The 20542-nt window shown below is 44.4% G+C and overlaps 1 protein-coding gene across 5 annotated transcripts in view; it reads left to right on the top strand.

Moving 5' to 3' along the window:
• The window catches only part of FYB1 (FYN binding protein 1), a 200933-nt gene that overhangs the window by 159568 nt on the left and 20823 nt on the right, over nt 1–20542 (top strand). For 4 of the 5 annotated variants that reach the window (XM_029060977.2, XM_029060973.1, XM_029060974.2 and 1 more), the window contains 7 exons: nt 1761–1881; nt 3293–3452; nt 3973–4117; nt 9763–9791; nt 10815–10881; nt 12567–12704; nt 14496–14527. In XM_029060977.2, the coding sequence (XP_028916810.1) occupies nt 1761–1881; nt 3293–3452; nt 3973–4117; nt 9763–9791; nt 10815–10881; nt 12567–12704; nt 14496–14527 (692 nt within the window). The remainder of the gene's footprint in view (nt 1–1760; nt 1882–3292; nt 3453–3972; nt 4118–9762; nt 9792–10814; nt 10882–12566; nt 12705–14495; nt 14528–20542) is intronic. The other variant, XM_029060976.2, reaches the window with a different exon arrangement.

A 20542-nucleotide genomic window follows, 5' to 3' on the forward strand; every position in this document is an offset into this window, starting at 1 on the left:
TTTACCTGATATTTTCCTTCTTAATCTTAAGGCAACGGCCGTGTTAGTAGACATGGACCTTTACTTCGTCCTGAGGACGTAGCAAGGGGATAATGATTTTCACTCTAAGGGAAAGACAGCATACAAGTTGGCGCAATGAGTTGCACGTATGACTATGTTGAGAATCAGGCTAGAGCACTGATTTACTGAACATCCTTTATCGAAAAAGCCCCCAACGTTCGGACGCTTGTTAAAGTTTGACGTGTCTTGGTTACCCGCTATCCCTCAGTTCTCTCCTTTAACCATTTAGAGAGGAAGCGGTTAGAGGCTGGAAGAGCAGGCTCTGCCCCTTCCCCGTCGTGTGACCTTGGCAAAGTCACTTAACTTCTCCGTGTCTCAGTTTCCTCAACTGGAAAATGAGAATTCAATACCTGATCTCCCCTCTATTTAGACGGTGAGCTCCATGTGGGACAGAAACTGGGTTCATTCATTCATTCAATTGAATGTATTGAGTGCAAAGCACTGTACTGAGTGCTTGGGCGAGTTCAATATAACAGTAAACAGATACATTCCCTTCCCACAGTGAGCTTACAGTCTAGGGGGGAGCAAGAGATTAATATAAATACATCCAACTTAATTAATTTGTATCTACCCCAGCACTTAGAACAGTGCTTGACACATTGTAAATAATTATGGTATTTATTAAGTGCTTACTATGTGACAAGCACTGTTCTAAGCACTGGGGTAGAATCAAGGTAATCAGGTTGCCCCACATGGGGCTTACAGTCTTAATCCTCAATGTACAGATGCGGCAGCTGAGGCCCAGAGAAGTTAAGTGGCTTGCCCAAGGTCTCGCAGCAGACAAGAGGCGGAGCCAGGATTAGAACCCACATCCTCTGACTCCCAAGCCCGGGCTCTTTCCACCACACCACTCTACCATTTACAAACACAAAAAAAGAAAAAAAGACATCGAAACCAACATTCTCCCTCTTCCTTGCTTCTCAGTCTCTTGATACTGGGTGGAAATGGATGCGTGAACATGGAGATCACAGAAGCCACTTCCTCACCTCACTGGTCCGCTGAGAAGCCCAGGATGGAGAAAGGCTATTCTTCCCTTTTGGGCCAATTTTTAATTCCAGGTTTCAAATAGATTATATTCCAATCAATCCATAGTATTTTCTCAGAAACTCCTGTAAGCCCTATGTGGGCTCTTGCTGAATTGTACTTTGCAAGCACTTAATACAGTGCTCTGCACACAGTAAGTGCTCAAGAAATATGATTGAATAAATGAATGAATGTATGAGAAAATACACATAAAATTAGAGTACTTTTTCATAGGCGTCCTAACTGAGGAAAATGTTGGGAAGCAGAGTAGTCTAATGGAAAGAGTTGGGGCCCGGGAGTCAAAGGACCTGGGTTCGAATCCCAGCTCCACCATTTGTCTGCTGTGGCCTTGGGCAAATCACTTCACTTCTCAGTGCCTCAGTTACCTCATCTGTAAAATGGAGATGAAGGCTGTGAACCCCAAGTAGGACATGGCCCCCGTCCAACCTGATTATCTTTTATCTAACCCATTGATTAGTATGGTGTCTGGCCCATAGTAAATACTTAAAATATACCATTGTAAAATTACCCTTATCACCCCCATCCTCCACTCTGGGGGGCCAGTTCAGTGCTGTGTTACCATTTCCACCATCCTGATTTTAGAGAAAGTCTTCAGAGGTAGAAAGCACACCTCATAGGCACTTGGGAATCAACAGTGTAACGTCTTCTGCTTTCAGAGAGGCATCCAAGGAGCGGGAGAGGAAGAGGGACAAGGAAGAAAAGAAAAGGCTAGAACAAGAGAAAAAAGAACAAAGAGAAAAAGAAAAGAAAGAACAAGAGATCAGGAAAAAGTTCAAAGTGAGTTCATCTTCTGGGAATGGCTGTCAGCTCCTGTTTGGGTGCATGTTTCAAGATGGGTTCTTTTGAAGAATCGCATTTTAATATTGTAAATAGCCTGACCATCATTTTATGAAGACGGTAAACATTTGTTTTAATCTTGGTGTTTGACAAACAGCTCCCTCCGCCGTTTGCCCCACGTCCCGAGATGTGCATAAAAGCATTCATATTCTGAGCAATAGGCTTAGTGCGTTTGTGCACATAAATGTCTAAGATATGCTAGCCACTCAAAGAATTTACACCATCTATCGTGCATGAAATGAATCTTTCAAAATAATGCATGACGCTTATAATCCTGATTATGACAGAGTACAGGACGTTCTGGGGAAAGTATATCCGTGGAGTTGCTATGAATTGGAAATGACTCGATGACAATAATAATGATATATCCCGAACCCTCTTGAGAAATGATTTTCTTTCAGGTCTCTGAAAAGTAACTCAGATGCCAAATGGAAAGGGTCGTCTTATCTAAGCTAGAAAAGAGCACTAATTGCCCAGGGAAGGGACCCAGGAAGCAATGGAAAGGCCCTGGATCTGGAACCTGGGTTCTAATCCCAACTCTGCCTTTAGCCTGCTGGGCGACTTTGGATTAGTCACGGAACTTCTCTGGGTCTCAGTTTCCTCAACTGTAGAATGGATAAAAATACCTTCCTCAACCATCCTCGTAGGGATGTGGTGAGGACAAAATGAGATCAGTAGTGTAAAGGTACTTTGGAAAAGAAAAGCACCCTGCAAAATCAAGGAGTTATTAAAATCATCTTGACCCTCCAAGGATACTTTGGATGTTAAGGAGGGCCCTCAGAACCTTTATACTCCTTCCCACCCCATCCTGGTTTCCTGGACACTTAAGAGCTGGGATTTAGAGAAGCAGCACGGGCCTGGGAGTCAGAAGGTCCTGGGTTCTAATCCCAGCTCCATCTGCTGTGTGACCTTAGGCAAGTCACTTCACTTCCCTGTTCCTCAATTACCTCCTCTGTAAAATGGGGATTAAGACTGTGAGCCCCTTGTCGGGAGGAGACTCTGTCCAACCTGATTAGCTTGTGTCCATACTGGAGTTTAGTACAGTGTCTGGCACATAGTAAGCACTTAAAAAATACCGTCTTTAAAGAAACAACAAAAAACCAGGTTATATTCCAGACAAAGGCTGGAGGTGGGAGAGTGTCAGGGAGTTTTTATTTTGCCCTCAGATCTACGTGAGAAGTGAGGGATGGGGACTGAGTCCAACTTGATTTGCTTGTGTTTCCCCCCTCAGGACTTAAGTACAGTGCCTGCCACATAGTAAATGCTTAACAAATACCACAATTATTATTATTATGATTACAAGGTCCTTCTTTTGGGGAGGGAGGATTAACTTTTGTCTCACCCCTTGCAGTTAACAGGACCTATCCAAGTGCTCCATCAAGCCAAGGCTTGCTGCGATGTCAAGGGGGGGAAGAATGAACTGAGCTGCAAGCAGGGAGATGAAATCGAAATCATCCGCATCACAGACAACCCGGAAGGAAAGTGGCTGGGACGGACAACGAAAGGGTCTTGTGAGTGAGAATTTTCCAATTTGTTTCGTTGGGTTTCCTCTGGTGAAGGGGGGAAGAAGTCTTCTTGAGGCTTGAAAGTACAGATTCAGTTTAATATGCTCTCTTCAGGGCCCCCACAATTTACACAGCTTTCTGTCTCCAGAAAAATAATTTTCAGCTTTGAAATTTCTCTGCTAGATGGAGAGGTCTTTGGATATTTTGCTTATAATACACAGATTCTGTTTCTTTGTACTGCCTATATACGATTAACCTATTAATTACAGAGAAATCCTATTTTTTCCCTAACATTATATTCTTAAAAACCTATTTGTCGGTGTTTAATTTATCTGTTGGCTTCTGGAGGAATGGGTAGAACTAGATCCCTTCATCCTTCATCGGGGTTCGTCCTGCCCCTCTTTGTCTTCCTTATCCCTCTAACGATCTGAAGGGAGATCGGTGGTTTAATTCGCGGATGCTTTGGCCAGATTTGGGAGAGTTCAAAAGAAGGGATTGCTTGAATAACAGGTATCCCCGTTTGCAGATGGTTATGTAAAAACAACGGCTGTGGAAATTGACTATGACTCCTTGAAACGGAAAAAACCCTCTCTCTGTGCTACTCCACTGCGGCCCATCGAAGATGACCAAGAAGTCTACGATGATGTTGCCGAACAGGACAGTATCACCAGGTGGGTCTGAATGTCATTTATAAGACTGATCCTTGCCCGTCTGTCTCTGTCTCAGTTCATGAATTCCAGGGGATTGTTGCCCTGATCCTGATTCTGATCCTTAATAAATGATCCTATTAAGCGAACACTAGCAAGGGCAATCAGAGGACTTCACATAAACCCAACTATTGGGCCTGGAGGGGAGTGTCTCAATTCCTCATCTGAAAAATGATCTGAAAAAAATCCTCATCTCAAGTGGGACAGGGGCTGTATCCAACCCAATTTGCTTGTATCCACCCCAGTGCTTAGTACAGTGCCTGGCACATAGTAAGCACCTAACAAATACCACAGTTCTTATTGTTATTACTTAATAAATATCATAACTAATCGATCAGTCAATCAATATTTATTCAGTGCTTACTGTATGCAGAGCATTGTTCTAACCAATTGGGAGGGTATAATAAAACAGAGTCGGTAGACACGTTCTCTGGCCCTGAGGAGCTTACAGTCTTGAGGGGGAGAGAGATATTAAAATCAATTATGGAGATGTACACAAATTCTGTGGGTGAGGTGAATGTCAAGGGCTCAAATGATACAAATTCAAGTGCAAGGACAACACAGAAGGGAGAGGGAGGAGGGGAAATGAAGATTAGTTGGGGAAGGCCTCTTGGAGATAGGTTTTTTATAAGGCTTTGAAGAGAGGAAAGTAATTGTGGGGAAAGAAGAAAGGAGTTCCATGCCAGAAGGAGGTTATGAGCACTGGGTCGGTGACAAGATGGAGGTGAGGTGAGGAACGTGGCCTTAGATGAGCCGATGATTAGGCTGTACTAGGAAATCAGTGATATGAGACGAGGGGGGCCAGCTGATTGCTTCAAAGCCAGTGCTAACGAGTTTCTGTTTGATGGGCAACCGTGTGGTTCTTGAGGTGTGGGGAAAAATGGAATGAACTGTTTTTAGAAAAATGATCTGGATAGTAGAGTGAATTGTGGACTAGGAGGGGGAGAGACAGGAGGTAGGGAGATCAGCAAGAAGGCTGAGGCAGTAGTCAAGACAGGATAAGAGAAGTGCTTGGATCTGTGTAGTAGCATTTTGGATGGAGAGGGAAGGGCGGATTTTAGCCATGTCCTGAAGGTTGAACCAACAGGATTTGGTACCTGATTGAATATGTCGGTTGAATGAGAGGGACAAGTAAGGTACACAAAGGTTTTGGGCTTTTAAGATAGCGAAGATGGTGGAGTTGTCTTCAATAATGGGAAAGTCAGGGGGAGGATAGGGCTTGGGAGGGAAGATGAGTTCCGTTTGGACATGTTAAATTTGACATTTCAGTGGGACATCCAAGAAGAAATGTCTTATAGGCAGGAGAATATATGAGACTTCATATATGGTGCGGGATGGTTAAGAGTTTAAAGCATCGAGTTCTGCCCATTTCTCCAGAAGATGACAGATAAATCAGACACCGACATGTAGGTTTTTAAGATTACAAAGTTAGGGGAAAAAAATAGAATTTCTCTGCAAGTAATGGCTTGATCGAATATAGGCATACAAAGAAACAGAATCTGTGCACTGTAAGCAAAATATCCAAAAACCTCTCTATCCAGCAGAGAAATTTCAAAGCTGAAAATATTTTTCATGATGTCAGAAAGCTGTGTAAATTGAGGGGGCCCTGAGGAGAGCATATTAAACTGAATCTGTGGTTTCATGCCCCAACAAGATTTCTAATTTTCTTCCTGAAGCTAAATGTACCTCAAAGCATTACTAGGAATTTAACAGAACGTTCAAAATAATAACTTTTATTCAGAGACACTGAGCAGAAAATTGAATTTTAAAAGCTAGGATAGCATTTCCATGCTTCTGCTGAAATAATCCTTTCCGGTTAATGTTCACTGCTCTATTTCTGGAATGGTGCACCAAATCGTAACGTGAATATTACCTGCTGATTAAAGGATAAAGTCAATAGTAGAAGTAATTGCATTCTGTTGAATGCCACTTCTGGCATTAAGACCTAGTTTTATTTAGTATGGTTCTGTTTGGAGGCAGTCTGGCCTAGCGGAAAGGGAAAAGAAATTAAGTTTAGAGTTCTGGGTTCTAATCCTGGATAATGATAATAGTATTTGTTATCAAGCACTGAGGTAGAAGCAAGCTAATCACGTTGGACACAGTCCCTGACCCACTTGGGGCTCACAGCCTTAATCTCCCTTTTACAGATGAGGTAACTGAGGCACAGAGAAGTTAAGTGATTTGCTCAAGTTTACATAGCAGACGTGTGACTCATTTGCTCCCATGCCTTCAACTATCATCTCTATGCAGATGACACCCAAATCTCCATCTCCTCCCCTGTTCTCTCTCCCTCCCTCCAGGCTCGCACCTCCTCCTGCCTTCAGGATATCTCTACTTGGATGTCCTCCCGCCACCTCAAACTCACTATGTCCAAGACAGACCTCCTTATCTCGGTCCCAAACCCTGTCCTCTCCCAAACTTTCCCACCGCTGTAGACCGCACAGCTGTTCTTCTCGCCTCACAAGCCCGCAACCGTGGTGTCACCCTGGACTCTGCTCTCTCTCATTCACCTCACATATCCAAACCGTCACTAATTCCTGCCGGTCTCCCCTTTACAGCATCGCCAGAATCTGCCCTTTCCTCTCCATCCAAACCGCTATCATGTTAGTACAATCACTCATCCTGTCCCAACTGCATTACTGCATCACTCCTTTCTGACGTCCCACCCACCTGCCTCTCCCCTCTTCAGTCCGCACCTCACTCCGCTGCCCAGATTGTCTTTCTACAGAAACGTACAGGGCATGTCAACCCCCCTCCTCAAAAATCTCCAGTAGTTGCTTATTAACCTCCCTATCAAACAAAAGCTCCTCACAATTGATTTGAAAGCTCTCTATCACCTTACCCTTTCTTACCTCACCTCCTTTCCTTCTCCAGCCCAGCCCGCACACTCTGCTCCTCTGGTACTAACCCTCTCGCTGTGTCTCGAACTCACCTGTCTCGCCGCCGACCCCTGGCCCACATCCTACTTCTGGCCTGGATCGGCCTCCCTCCTCAAATCCGCCATTCACTCTTCCCTCCTTCAAAGCCCTACTGAAGGTGCACCTCCTCCAAGAGGCCTTCCCAGACTAAGGCCCCTTTTGCTTAGCTCCCCCTCCATTCCGTGTCACCTCGATTCACTACCTTTGCTCTTCCCCACCTCTCCCCACCCCACATCACTTATATATATATATATGTACATAACTATAATTCTATTCATTTACATTATTGCCTGTTTACTTGTTTTGATGTCTGATTCCCTACCTCTAGACTGTAAGCTCATTGTGGGCAGGGATTGTCTCTCTTTATGGCTGAATTTAACTTTCCAAGTGCTTAGTACTGTGCTTTGCACATAATAAGCACTCAAGTAATATGACCGAATGAATGAATGAATGAATGAATGCGGGGGGGAGCCGGGATTAGAACTCAGGTCCTTCTGACTCCTTGAGATGTCAGCGAATCTGCTTCTTGCCTCCTATGTAGCTCTGGGCAAATCCGTTAACTTCTCTGTCCCTCATTTCCCTGTGTAACGGGGGACAAAATATCTGTCCTCTCTCCCGCGCCCTCAGACTGTGAGCCCCATGTGACACAGAGACTGTGTCCAACCTGATTACCTTGTATCTACCCCAGTGCTTTGTAGAGTGCTTAGCACATGGTAAGTGCTTAATAAATATTATTATTATTGTTATTATTAGAAAATCATCATGGCTGGAAGTCAGGCGAAGCGAACGCTAGTCCCAGTTACCGCTGGTCTCCTGGATGTCTTTTGGGCAGACGATCAGTGATATTCATTGAGTTTTTACTGTATAAGGAGCACTGTACTGAGCACTTGAGAATCAATCAATTGCATGTGTTGAGCACTTGCTGTATGCAGAGCACTGTACTCAGGACTTGGGAGAGTATGGTATGACACAGTTGTTAGATACGTTCCCTGTCGACAACAAGCGTACAGTCTAGAGTGCAATGCAACAGAGTTGGCAAGCACATTCCCTGCCCGCAAGGAGTTCACGTTCGAGAGAGGGAAAGAGACATTAAATAAATTACAGGTACGTATATAAGTGTTGTGGGGCTGAGGGTGTGGTCAGTACCAAGTGCTTAATGGGTACAGATCTAAGCAGCATGGCTCAGTGGAAAGAGTCTGGACTTGGGAGTCCGAGGTCATGGGTTCGAATCCCAGCTCTGCCACTTGTCAGCTGTGTGACTGTGGGCAAGTCACTTCACTTCTCTGGGCTTCAGTTACCTCATCTGTAAAATGGGGATTAACTGTGAGCCTCAAGTGGGACAACCTGATTACCCTGTATCTACCCCAGCGCTTAGAACAGTGCCTGGCACATAGTAAGCACTTAACAAACACCAACATTATTATTCTTATCATTATTAATGCAGAAAGGAGAGGGAATAGGGGAAAATGAGGGCTCGGTCGGGAAAAAGCATCTTGCACTAGATATGATTTTAGTAAGGCTTTGAAAGTGGGGAGAGTGATGGTCTGGAATCTGTGAAGGGGGAGGGAGTTCCTGGGTAGCGGTAGGACTTGGGCAAGGGACTGTCAGCGATACAGACAAGATCAAGGTACAGTGAGCGGGTTGGAATGTGAGGAGTGAAGTGTGTGTGTGTGTGTGTGTGTGTAAAGTGTTGTATTAGGAGAGTAGTGAGGTAAGGGAAGAAGAGGGTGAGGTGATTGAGTTCCTTAAAGCCAATGGTGAGGAGTTTCTGTTTGATGCTGAAGTGGATGGACAGCCCCCGGAGGTTCTTGAGGAGTGAGGAGATGTGGCCTGGACTTGTTTTTGTTTTTTTTTAGAAAAATGATCTGGGCAGAAGAAGGAAGTATGGACTGGAGTGAGGGAAGACAAGAGGTAGAGAGGTCAGCGAGGAAGGTGATGCAGTAGTCAAAGCGGGAAACGATAAATACTTGGATCCGCATGGCAGCAGTTTGGATGGAGAGGGAAAGGCGAATTTTAGCAATGTGGTGAAGATAGAACTGACAGGATTTGGTGACAGATCGAATATGGGTCGAATGAGAGAAATGAGTCGAGGTCGATGCCGAGTTACAAGATTGTAGAACAGGGAAGATGCGGAGTGTGCAGTGATGGGAAAGATTGAGTGGAAGGGTTTGGATGGAAAAATGAGTTCTGTTTTGAGCAAGTCACACTTTATCTCTCTGTGCCTTGGTTTCCTCAAGTGGAAATGGGGATTATAATATCTGACACTCCCTACCCCGCAGAGCTGGTGTGAGGATTAAATGAGATAAATCATGTAAAAATAAAAGGTCTTTCAAGGTGTTATTACTGGCCCATTCATGTGAGAGAGAATATTTTTCACCCTCTACTCACGGGTAGCAAAGCCCCACAATGTAGAATGGGCTGCCCAATCTAAAACCGGAAAGTGCCTTCTTGTATTATATTGCATTTTCTTATCTTCTAGATTTTCATTTTTTATGCTTTCCTGGATATTTCAGGATATTTCAGACCATAAAAACCCATATCCCTGAAATATCCCAATCTATAAAACCAAAATATATTTTGATCCTCAATTATTTGGGACTAAATGATTGGCTTGTGGAACCCAATACTTGTTCCATGTCTCCATGAATGGAGATTTAGCTTACCAAATCTATTTCCCTCTTGTTTTTCCAGCCAGGGCACTGGTCAGAGCGGAAGTGGAGGTAAGTTTCATTTTTCGTTACTGATCGTCCTGTAATTCTTACCCTTAGTAACAATGTAGTTTTTGGTGTTGCCTGAGTATTGCTTCATTTCCCTCCAAGAAGGTAACAGCCGATGAGCTTAGCAAGTGACAGCTTCTTTTAAAGAGAATCTTGAGATAAACTTCAGGAGAAAGAATGGAAAGGCAGAACATAAATCAGAATAAAGCCGGTATTGTTCTCTCTCTATTTAAGTTATCATTTCCACTCAAATGGGCCTCAACTAGGCCTTCCTGCTCTGCTTTCACTTCTTCAGAAGATTCTTCTCCCTTTGAACTTGCAGTGTCTCCATCTGAATGTAACACTGCTATCTCAAAGAAAACATGGAAAAAACTGAGCTCAACAAATGCCCTGCTAATCTCTTCTCACTTCCCTACATTTACGTCACTGTTGGAACCCAGAGTCTTCCATTAATCAGTGGAACTGAGCTCTATCTCTAATTTCCTTTTGTTCTCCCTCACTCCCTTGTGCTCTAAGCCAAATATGTTCTAAATCCGTATTCTTTCTAGCAATTTCCTCCTTGGGCGTTCTTTCTAAAGCCCATACTCAAATGGACCGGTAAATTGCATCCGTGAGGTTTCTCCTCTCTCGCACCTGCTCTGCTCCAGGTAGGAAAGGGAAAGTCAGTGATCGGCTTAAGGTTTTGAATGCTTAAGGTAATAATTCTATATAAAAAAAATATTCCCAGGACCTAGTTTGCAGACAGATTGAAGCGGTTGATTTCTTTTCGACGATCAACTATATTTACTGAGTGCTTACTATGTGAGGAACACTGTCCTGGGTGCTTACTTTGTGAAGAGCAATGTTCAGAACAGCTACTGAATTTATAGCACTGTTCTGAGCACCTGCTGTGGAGCACCACTGTACTAGACCCTTCGGAGAACATAATCACAGTAAAAGACATGTCATCCATGGCTAGAGGAGATTATATCTCCGAACTCTGTTCAGCGAACAAAAAAATTCATGGGTTCTTTGTGTTTCTTTAAGGCATGTTCCCTCCTCCTCCAGATGAAGAGATCTACGACGGAATTGATGAAGAAGACATGGGCCTTAGGTAAGGACATTGGTTTCATCATTTTTTCTCTCAACTAGGATGGGTTGCAATATTTGGGGATACTATTTTTTTTGTAAAGGAGCAGTCTTCACAGAGAATTCTAGCCCCAGGCATTGCAACCCATCCTATTTCTATAAAAGAGCACCCTTTACAAAGGATTTATATAGGCCGTTCCTTGATATAAACATCACAAAAGAATGGACACGATTTCATGACTAATAAAGAATCTTCCAAACCTTAAAATAACCAAAAACATTTTTACCTCTAATCTGCGCACTGTAATTACACTAGTGTGCAGCACAATATATACATTCCACTTGGGACACTTCAGAAAGAGGCTAGAAGACCACAGCTGGAGAGGCTAGAAGACCACAGCTGGAATATTGGACAGCATAATGGATGTTTTTGCGAAGTATTTTCACATGGTAAATTTCGTTGTTTCTCCTTCACCCGTCAAAGGTAAACCAATGACATGAAGTTCAACAGGTGAAAAGAAAAAGAGCTAGCCCATTCGATACATTTTCTGGTCTCTGGAGCAGAGTTATAGTCAGATATTTGTTTTCTAGATTGTGCCCCTTGCTAAAATGGCTTAAGACATGACACATTTCACATTTGAAGAACATGAATAAAAGAAGATTGGACTATTGACTGGGATATATGTCATAATAATTAGAAAGTTGATAATTAAAACATAGCAGCTGATGTATTTTCTAAGTGCTTAGTACAGTGCTCTGCACACAGTAAGCACTTAATAAATACAATTGAATGAATGAATGTCATAGGTCACTGCTTCCCTTGATTCCAGGTGATATCGGTGGCATTGAAAGATGGGAGTTTTTTAAAAAAATCAAAATGTCCATGCTAATTGAATGAAACACATATTTAAAATGTGATTGTCCCAAGAGGTCACTGAAGTCTTCAGAAGCTCTCAAGATTGATTTAAAGATGTGGTTTATCTCGTAGAGGTGTGTGCTCCTAATATATTTAAGAGAAACCAGGACTCCAATAAATCATATGTGAGAAGAACCTTTCCAGGCTAGTCAACCACCTCAAGCGGCCAATAATCTTTTAATTGGTGCCCAGCACAGTGGCAGCTGACATTTCTCTAGAAAATGAATGGCTTCATTTGGACCACTGGGCTCTAAACTCTTACTATAATAGCGATCTCCTGAAAGGATGTATAATTGACTTTAACAAACATTCTATCCAAATGATGTGCACAATTTATTCACAGGGAAACAGATTATTTTTAAGGTATTTGCTAAGCACTTTGTGTCCAGCACTGTTCTAACCATGGGGTAGATATAGGTTAATCAGACCAGTAGAGTCCCTGTCCCAGATGGGGCTCACAGTCAAGTAAGAGGGACAACAGGGATTGAATCCCCATTTTGCAGTTGAAGACTCTGAGGCACAGAGAATTTAAGTGAATTGCCCAAGATCACACGGCGGGATTAGAACCCAAGTCCTCCGGTTCCCAGCCTGTGCTTTATCCATGAGGCCGCACCCCTTCCTTTTACTATTCCTTTATTAAAGGAAATACCTTCTGAAGCCTAATGATTTTATGGATTGTTTACTCTCTTAATTTCCTGGGTAATCATTAAAGTGAGCTAATGGCCCTGGGAATGTCAACTCAAGGTGTTTCCGTTTCATGACTGCATTCTGATCGCTGCATACATGCTTCAAAGCTCTACACCGCAGGATGAAGACAAGAGTAATTCCTGGTCCTGGGGGCTTTTGAAGATATTAAAGGGAAAAGATGACAAAAAGAAAAGTGTACGAGAGAAATCTAAAGACACTGACTCAAACAGTAACGAAGGTTCATCGTAAGAGTCTGCCAAACCAATCCAGAGCACAATAACTAAACTAATCTTGATGAGTTGCTACTAATATTTTCATAACCCTGTAACAACATAAGCAAGTTGCTTTGGAGAGAAATTGATCTGCCACATGCTCTTCTCCTTTAATCGTCGTAATCTTCCTCACTCTGTCTTCCTTTACTTGTGAATTAACCTAAGTGGAATCCAAGTACAGCAAAGTGACATGACAATGGATAAGATGCATTTTGCACTCCTAAAGGAACACAAAAAAAGTCACCCAGCTCCCTTTGGGTTATGGTATCTCATTTAAAAGAGATATAATGTCCCGGCATAAGTAAAGTCTTAGAATGACTCTCCTTCAGAGTGTGATTTATCTCAGTGCTCTGTAGGAGAAACAATAGGTTCTTTGTATTTATGACAGAGAGCAAAAGCGATGAACCAAACACAAAAATGAAAAATATTGTATTTTTAAGCACTTGCTTAGCACTGTGCATTGCAGAGGAAGTGTGACTGTGTTTAAAGTGGATTTTCATTAGGGCGTTTCCAAGTTAGATATGCTTTTAACCTTTAAAGAGGGAGAGTTTTTATACAATTTGCCCTAGTTATATAAGAACTATAAATTTGTCTAAATTACATATGATTTTATATATATATATATATATATATATATATATATATATATATATATATATATATATATATATATGTAATCCCTCCCCTAGATGTCTGGAAGAGAAAGCATCTCCACCTATGAATTTGGAAAATCTAAGCATTGTTCCGTTGTGAGAGACATTCTTGTTTTCAGTTGTCATTAGCGTTGTCTCTGCGGGAAACTACTCCAATCCCCAAAAGAAGTTTGAAACAGAAAGCTGAGATTCTCATATGGAGAGTCCTTTCTGAGTAACACCAAGAAGAACCGTCATGAGAAGAAACCTTGAAAACCTCGATGGTGTTGTTTAGATTCAGGAGAAGATCTTTTTCTTTTGCAACTGCAAACGAGGCCGTTCTGCCAGTTCAATCGATCGATCGATGGTATCTATTGAACTCTCACCGGGTGCAGAGTAATAATAATGTTGGTACTTGTTAAGCGCTTACTATGTGCAGAGCACTGTTCTAAGCGCTGGGGTAAACACAGGGGAATCAGGTCGTCCCACGTGGGGCTCACAGTCTTAATCCCCATTTTACAGATGAGGGAACTGAGGCACAGAGAAGTTAAGTGACCTGCCCACAGTCACACAGCCGACAAGTGGCAGAGCCGGGATTCAAACTCATGAGCCCTGACTCCAAAGCCCGTGCTCTTTCTACTGCACCACGCTGCTTCTCTACTTCGCACAGAGTACTTCGCACTTGGGAGAGTACAATAGAGTTCATTTCCCCACCCTTTGCCCAAGTGAGCTCATCCTCTAGTTGCTGGGGTTATGTCTCAGAGTGGCCTCTTTTTTCTTGGATTGCATTTTAAGAAAAAGTTTATTAGAACTCGTATCTGTGTCGTTTCTGTTGACTGAAATCAGTGCATTTCCAAGTTACCCCAGAGTGGCATTCTTCAGGCTCCGACAATGCCTCTGCTGAGATGAAGTGAACCTTTCAGAGGGTGAACAGGGACGTAGGAAAGGAGTGGGAGTGGGGAAGGGGGTGCCATTGGAGGGTGGTCTGGAGGCTCCTAACTACTTTAAGGCCTGCTGACTATTCACCTGACCTCTGGCTCTCACATCCTCATGCCTATGCTTTTAAATCGTCTAAAAACCTTTACAGTTCATTCTTCAACTGATGGTAACCACTGAATTTTTTTTTTTTCAGTTTTCCTCCTCCACCAAAGCAATTTGGAGTGGGTAAGTTATGACCAGAATGAAGTGGGGTCTTTAAAAAAAAAAAAGGCTGATTTCTCATATCATGCAATGGAAACTGTTTCTCCCCTTCATCCCCCGATAACTACCTGTGCTTTTTTTATCATCCTCTTTGGATGAATCTGAGGGAAACAAACCCAGTGGAGGTTCCAGTAGGGGCCCGAATCAGTTCAGGGCAAATTAAATGATAAGTGCAAAGCTAACAGCAGGACAGAATTAACAGTTTTGGAGTCCCATGCCTTTAATGCCACTTCCCAACCCATCACAGACTCTGGGAAATCAGCACGTGAATAGAAAACTTTTCATCATTTCCGGCCCCTACATCCTCGGACCTCAAGCATGTCATTTTGGTAATATTCCAGATGACAATCAGCAGAATGCATAGACTAGAACAAGCCTGGAGAAGTGAAAAAATTCACCTCAAAAGGGAGAAGCGGGGAGGGGAACCAGAGCTGTCATTTGATTCATTGTTTTTGCCTAAATTCCAGTTCACGGGTAAGGGATATGAGTTCAGTTATATTTATTGAGCTCTTACTGCATGCAGAGCACTGAAGTAAGTGCTTGGGAGAGTCCAATGGAACAATAAGTAGATGCATTCTCTGTGGAGAGCACTGAAGTAAGTGCTTGGGAGAGTCCAATGGAACAATAAGTAGATGCATTCCCTGCCCACAACAAGCTTAGAGTCTAGAGGGGAGTCTCCTACAAGTAGTACTATTCTCCTGTGTTTGCAGTCCCGTAGCCAGAATCCAAACCAAGTGTTTAGGGCCAAGGTGAAATCGGGCCACCCAGCCAGAGCAAAATTATGGGTCTGCCTGCCTGAACCCCGAAGTTTTAGAGTTTTGCCAGGGCAATATACCAGACAAATCAGGTAAGGAGCGAAGGGACCCACTAGGTCACACATACAGCCCACAACTTGCTTTTGGCCCTGAGCAGTTAGCAGAAGCTCCATTGCACAAAGGAAGTTCAATATTCATTTTAAGCGTTCTTTGATCTAATAGAAGATAAAGCCACAACCAAGGAGCTGTGCGTTTAGTTGTCCTCCTTCCTACCCTGGTGCTTTGCCTACAGAGAGATGAGGACGGGCGAGGAAAGGCCATCCAAGTTGATGTGAATCTGAAATAATAATAATAGTAATAATAATTTGTGGGCGGGGATTGCCACTGTTTATTGTTGTACTGAGCTTTCCCAAGCATTTAGTACAGTTCTCTAAGTAACACAGTAAATGCCTAATAAGTATGATTGAATAAATTAATAATAATAATAGAGAAGCAGTGTTGTGGAAAGAGTCCGGGGCTGGGAAGTCAGAGGACTTACTTGAGTTCTAATCCCATCTCTGCCACTGTGTGAATTTGGGAAAGTCACTGTACTTTTCTGTGCCTCTTACCTCATGGGGATTAGGACTCCGTCCTAATTGGCACAGGGACTGTATCCAATCCACTGATCCTGTATCTACCCCAGTGCTTAATACAACACCTGACACATAGTAAGTGCTTAACAAATCCCATAAAAAACCAAAAACAATTGTGGTATTTATTAAGCACTTACAGTATGCCAGGCACCGTTCTAATTGCCGGGGTAGACACAAGCTAATCGGGTTGGACACAGCCCATATTCCACAAGGGGCTCACAGTCTTAGCCCTCATTTTACAAACGAAGTAAGTGAGGCATAGAGAAATTAAATGACTCGCCCAACGTCACAAAGCAGATAGGTGGTGGAGCCAAGACTAGAATCGAGGACCTTCTGACTTCCAGGCTCGTGCTCTATCCACTGGGCCACGCTGCTTCGCCGAGCAACGTTTAATTTCAGGCTCCCCTATCCCAGAATCGGAGACTCTGGCTCGGCAGGAGAGCAGTCATTAATATAAATGACTAAATCACAGATATGTACAACATGAGTGGCACCAGGGAGTGGGAGAAGGATAGGTAGCTAGTGAAGGTTTCCGAGAAGGAAGGGAAATGAGGGCTGAACTCTGTTTCGGAAAAATGATCCAGGCAGCCGAGTCAAATATAGACTGGAGAGGGGAGAGACTAGAGGCAGGGAGACCAGTGAGGAGGCTGATGCAGGAGTCAAACCAAGGTACGACGAATGTTTGGACCACCGTAGATGGAGAGGAAGGGGTGAAGCCTGGCAATGTTGTAAAAGGAAAACCGGCAGGATTCAGCAAGAAATCGAATAGCGGAGTCAGAAGAGAGGGAAGAGTTAAGGAAATGCCAAGACTGTGGACTTTGGAGATGGGAAGGATAGAGATGTTATTAATAGGAAAATTAGGTGAGAGAGCATTTGGGAGAGAAGTTCAGGTTTAGACATATTAAGTGTAAGGTTTGGAGACATCCATGTCGAAATGTCCTAGAGGCAAGAAAGAGGAAAAGCGAGATTGCAAAGGCGATGAGAGAGAGCGATTAAGGAATCAACTTCTTAGAGGGGATATCTAAAGCCAGAGGAGTGGCTCTCAAAGGAGTGCGTGTAAATTGAGAAGAGAAAGGTATCCAGGATGAGGTTTTGAGGGATATCCACATTTAGAGAGAAGCAAAAGAAGAGAAAGAGACTAGGAAAGGAACTCCACATTTAGAGAGAGGCAAAAGAAGAGAGACTGAGAAGGAACAGCTAGAGAGGTAGAAAGAGAATTGTAGTGAACTGGGTCAAAAAAACCATAATTAGATAACATTTCTGGGAAAAGGGAGTGGTCTGAAATGTCAAAGGCAGCTGAGAGGTCAAAGAGGATAAGTGTGGAAAGGGTCAGTTACATTTGTTTGGCAAGGAGGAGAGTCATGGTGAGTCTCTTGTGGGGCAAGGAGCGTGCCTAACTCTCACTCGCGGGGTTTTTTTGGTTTTTTTCCCGGCGCTTCGTACAGTGCTCGGCAAACAGCAGGTCCTTATCGAATATTTTTACTACTTCCTGGGAGAATGCCTTCTCTGGGGAGCGAAGCGGGTGGAAACGGGACTGATCGGAAACCAACAAGGAAGTTAACGCAGAGGAATTGGAGGCAGCGTGTGGGAATCGCCTGTTTTAATGGCTTGGGCAGAAATGATACTAGAGAAACGGGGCTGTAGCAAGAGTACAGTGCGGTCCATTCAATCTGCCAGTGGTATTTACTGAGCAGTTACTGGGTGTAGAGCACTGTACTAAATTGGTGGACACATTCCCTGTCCACGGTGAGTTTACAGTGTAGAGGGGGGAGAATTGTTTTTTCACCCTAGGGGATACCTGAGCCAGTTTGAAAGCAAAGAGAAAGGAGCCATCATGGATGGTATTAATTGAGTGCCTACTCTGTGCAGAGCACTGTACTAAGCTCTTGGGAGAGTAAAACACAACAGACCTGGTAGACACATTCCCTCCCCATAATGATTTTTACAGTCTAGAGGGGGAGACGGACATTAATATAAATAAATAATTGTAATGTATAATTTATGGACATGTACCTAAGTGCTGTGGGGCTGAGAGGGTGAGGTGAGCATCAAACGTCCAGAGGTCACAGACGCAAGTGGGTAGGGGAGTGGGAGGGGATGAGAGAGAAGTCTGGCTGCAGAGCAGATGGGAGAGTGGATTGCGCAAACAGCGACAGATGTGAAGTGGCCAAGATTTGACTGGTGTCTGGGCTTTGCTAACAGATATCCGTGGCGTGAGAACGGGAATGAAAGAAACATCTACCTCAGCGGTATTTACTGGGTGCTTACTGTGTGCAGAGCACTGTACTCAGGGCTTGGGAGAGAGGACGGCACAAGACACGTTCCCTGCCCGCCAGGAGCGTTCGGTCTAGAGGGGAGCTAACAGTCTAGAAATATACCGTGGAGGTGATTCCACGTAGGGTGGGGTTGGTGGTGCAAGATCGATGGAGGATGGGAAGGAGTCGAGTTTGGCGGAGAGGCCGCCGTTGAAAGTGTGCATTTGTACATCAAGAGAGGGGAGGTTGGGAACGAAGGCCAAGTGGGGCACGATGGCCCGGGATAAGCGGGAGTGGCTCCCCCGCCCCAACTCTCTTCCCCTCTTTGGACATGTGATGAAAATTTAGAAAGTCCCAAGGCAATCACTGTTGTTTCAGTGCCAGTCCTTTTGGCACCCACAAAACGCCCGCCGCTAACGGCCAGATAACAGCACCTCCCTCTGGCCCACTCCCCGCCGTGGCTTTAAAGATGGTCCCCCTATTTCCCCACACCTCTCGTGTCCCCCACCGCTATCCTCAGTCTCTTTATTTTCCCCCATCTGAGAGGGAGCCTGGCGTAGTGGATGGAGCACGGGCCTGGGAGCCAGAAGGTCATGAGTTCTAATCCCGGCTCCGCCACTTGTGTGCCCGTGACTTGTCCGAGTCACTTCACTTCTCTGGGCCTCAGTTACCTCATCTGAAAAATGGGGATTAAAAGTGTGGGTCCCACGAGGGACAGCCTGATGACCCTGTATCTACCCCAGTGCTTAGAACGGTGCTTGGCACATAGTAACCGCTTAACGAATACCATAATAATTACTATTATCATTATTACTAATCCCGGCTCCGCCACTTCTCTGCTGTGTGACCTTCATCTGAAAAGTGGGGATTGAGACTGTGAGTCCCACACGGGACAGGGACGGTGTCCAACCCGATTTGCTTGTAACCACCCCGGTGCTTAATATAGTGCCTGGTGCATAGTAAGCACTTAACAAATGCCACAATTATTATTAATATCATTTATCTCATGGTCTGCCTGGGCCCTTCCATACGGAGCCCTGAGTCGCCCGCCATAGTCGGAGAGACCAGGCTGAGGAGGACTAGGTGTGGGGAGAAGGCCTAGGAAAGGACAACCACCCGCTCACTTCCCAACCCTACCCCACCATGGCTTAGCCAAGGCCCCAGAGCTGAGTTCAAGAGGTGCAACAAGTTATTATTTTCTTTTTTATAATCTCATTGTTGCTGGGCAGAGATGGAGAGGGAACGATGGGGAGGAAGAACTGGAGAAATGAGAAAGAGGAGGAGGGGGGACAGGAGCCACTGAGAAAAGGGAGAATCATTTCCAAAGACACTTTGGGAGGAGAAGGGAGAGCGGAGCGGATGGGGGGAGGTTAGTCATTCATTCAGTCATATTTATTGAGCGTTTACTGTGTGCAGAGCACTGTACTAAGCGCTGGAGAAAGTAAAATACAACCATAAACAATGACATTCCCTGCCCACAACGAGCTCACAGTCTAGAGGCGGGGAGACCGACATCAATACAAATAAATAAAATTACAGCTATATACATAAGTGCTTTAGGACTGGGAGGAGGGAAGAGCAAAGGGATAAATAAAATTAGAGATACGTACAGAAGTGCTCTGGGGTTGGGAACAGGGAACAGCAAAGGGAACAGCTCGGGGTGAGGCAGAAAGAAGTGGGAGATGAGGAAAAGGGAGGCTCGGCTGGGGAAGGCCTCTTGGAGGAGATGTGCCTTCAATAAGGCTTTGAAGTGGAGGAAGGTGGTTGTCGGATTAGAGGAGGGAGGGCGTTCCAGGCCAGAGGTGGGTCGGAGGCGAGACAGGAGAGATGGAGGCATTCATTCATTCATTCAATAGTATTTATTGAGCGCTTACTATGTGCAGAGCACTGGACTAAGCGCTTGGATTGTACAAATCGGTAACAGATAGAGACGGTCCCTGCCCTTCGACGGGCTTAAGGTCTAATCGGGGGAGACGAGAACGATGGCAATAAATAGAATCGAGGGGAATAAATAGAATCAAGGGGATGATGTGACCTCCCCCACTAGACTGTAAGCTTGTTGTGGGCAGGGAATGTGTCTGTTTGCTGTTGTATTCTCCCAAGCACTTGGTACAGTGCTCTGCACACAGGAAACTCTCAAAAGATACGACTGAGTGACTGACAGTTCACTTCTGCTGGAGTAGGTCACCTCCCTAACAGGAAACCGTTCTCGGGGCTTGCCCATCTACAACTGTTCCCGTGTCTAGACTGCTTTCTGGGGCTAGTCCTGAGATGCAGGACAGGTCAGTTCAGGGCCTCCTCAGGGTTCAGTCCCCCCCAAACCCATACCGAGTCTCG

This window comes from Ornithorhynchus anatinus, chromosome 3, assembly GCF_004115215.2.
Source record: "Ornithorhynchus anatinus isolate Pmale09 chromosome 3, mOrnAna1.pri.v4, whole genome shotgun sequence".
NCBI lineage: Eukaryota > Metazoa > Chordata > Mammalia > Monotremata > Ornithorhynchidae > Ornithorhynchus > Ornithorhynchus anatinus.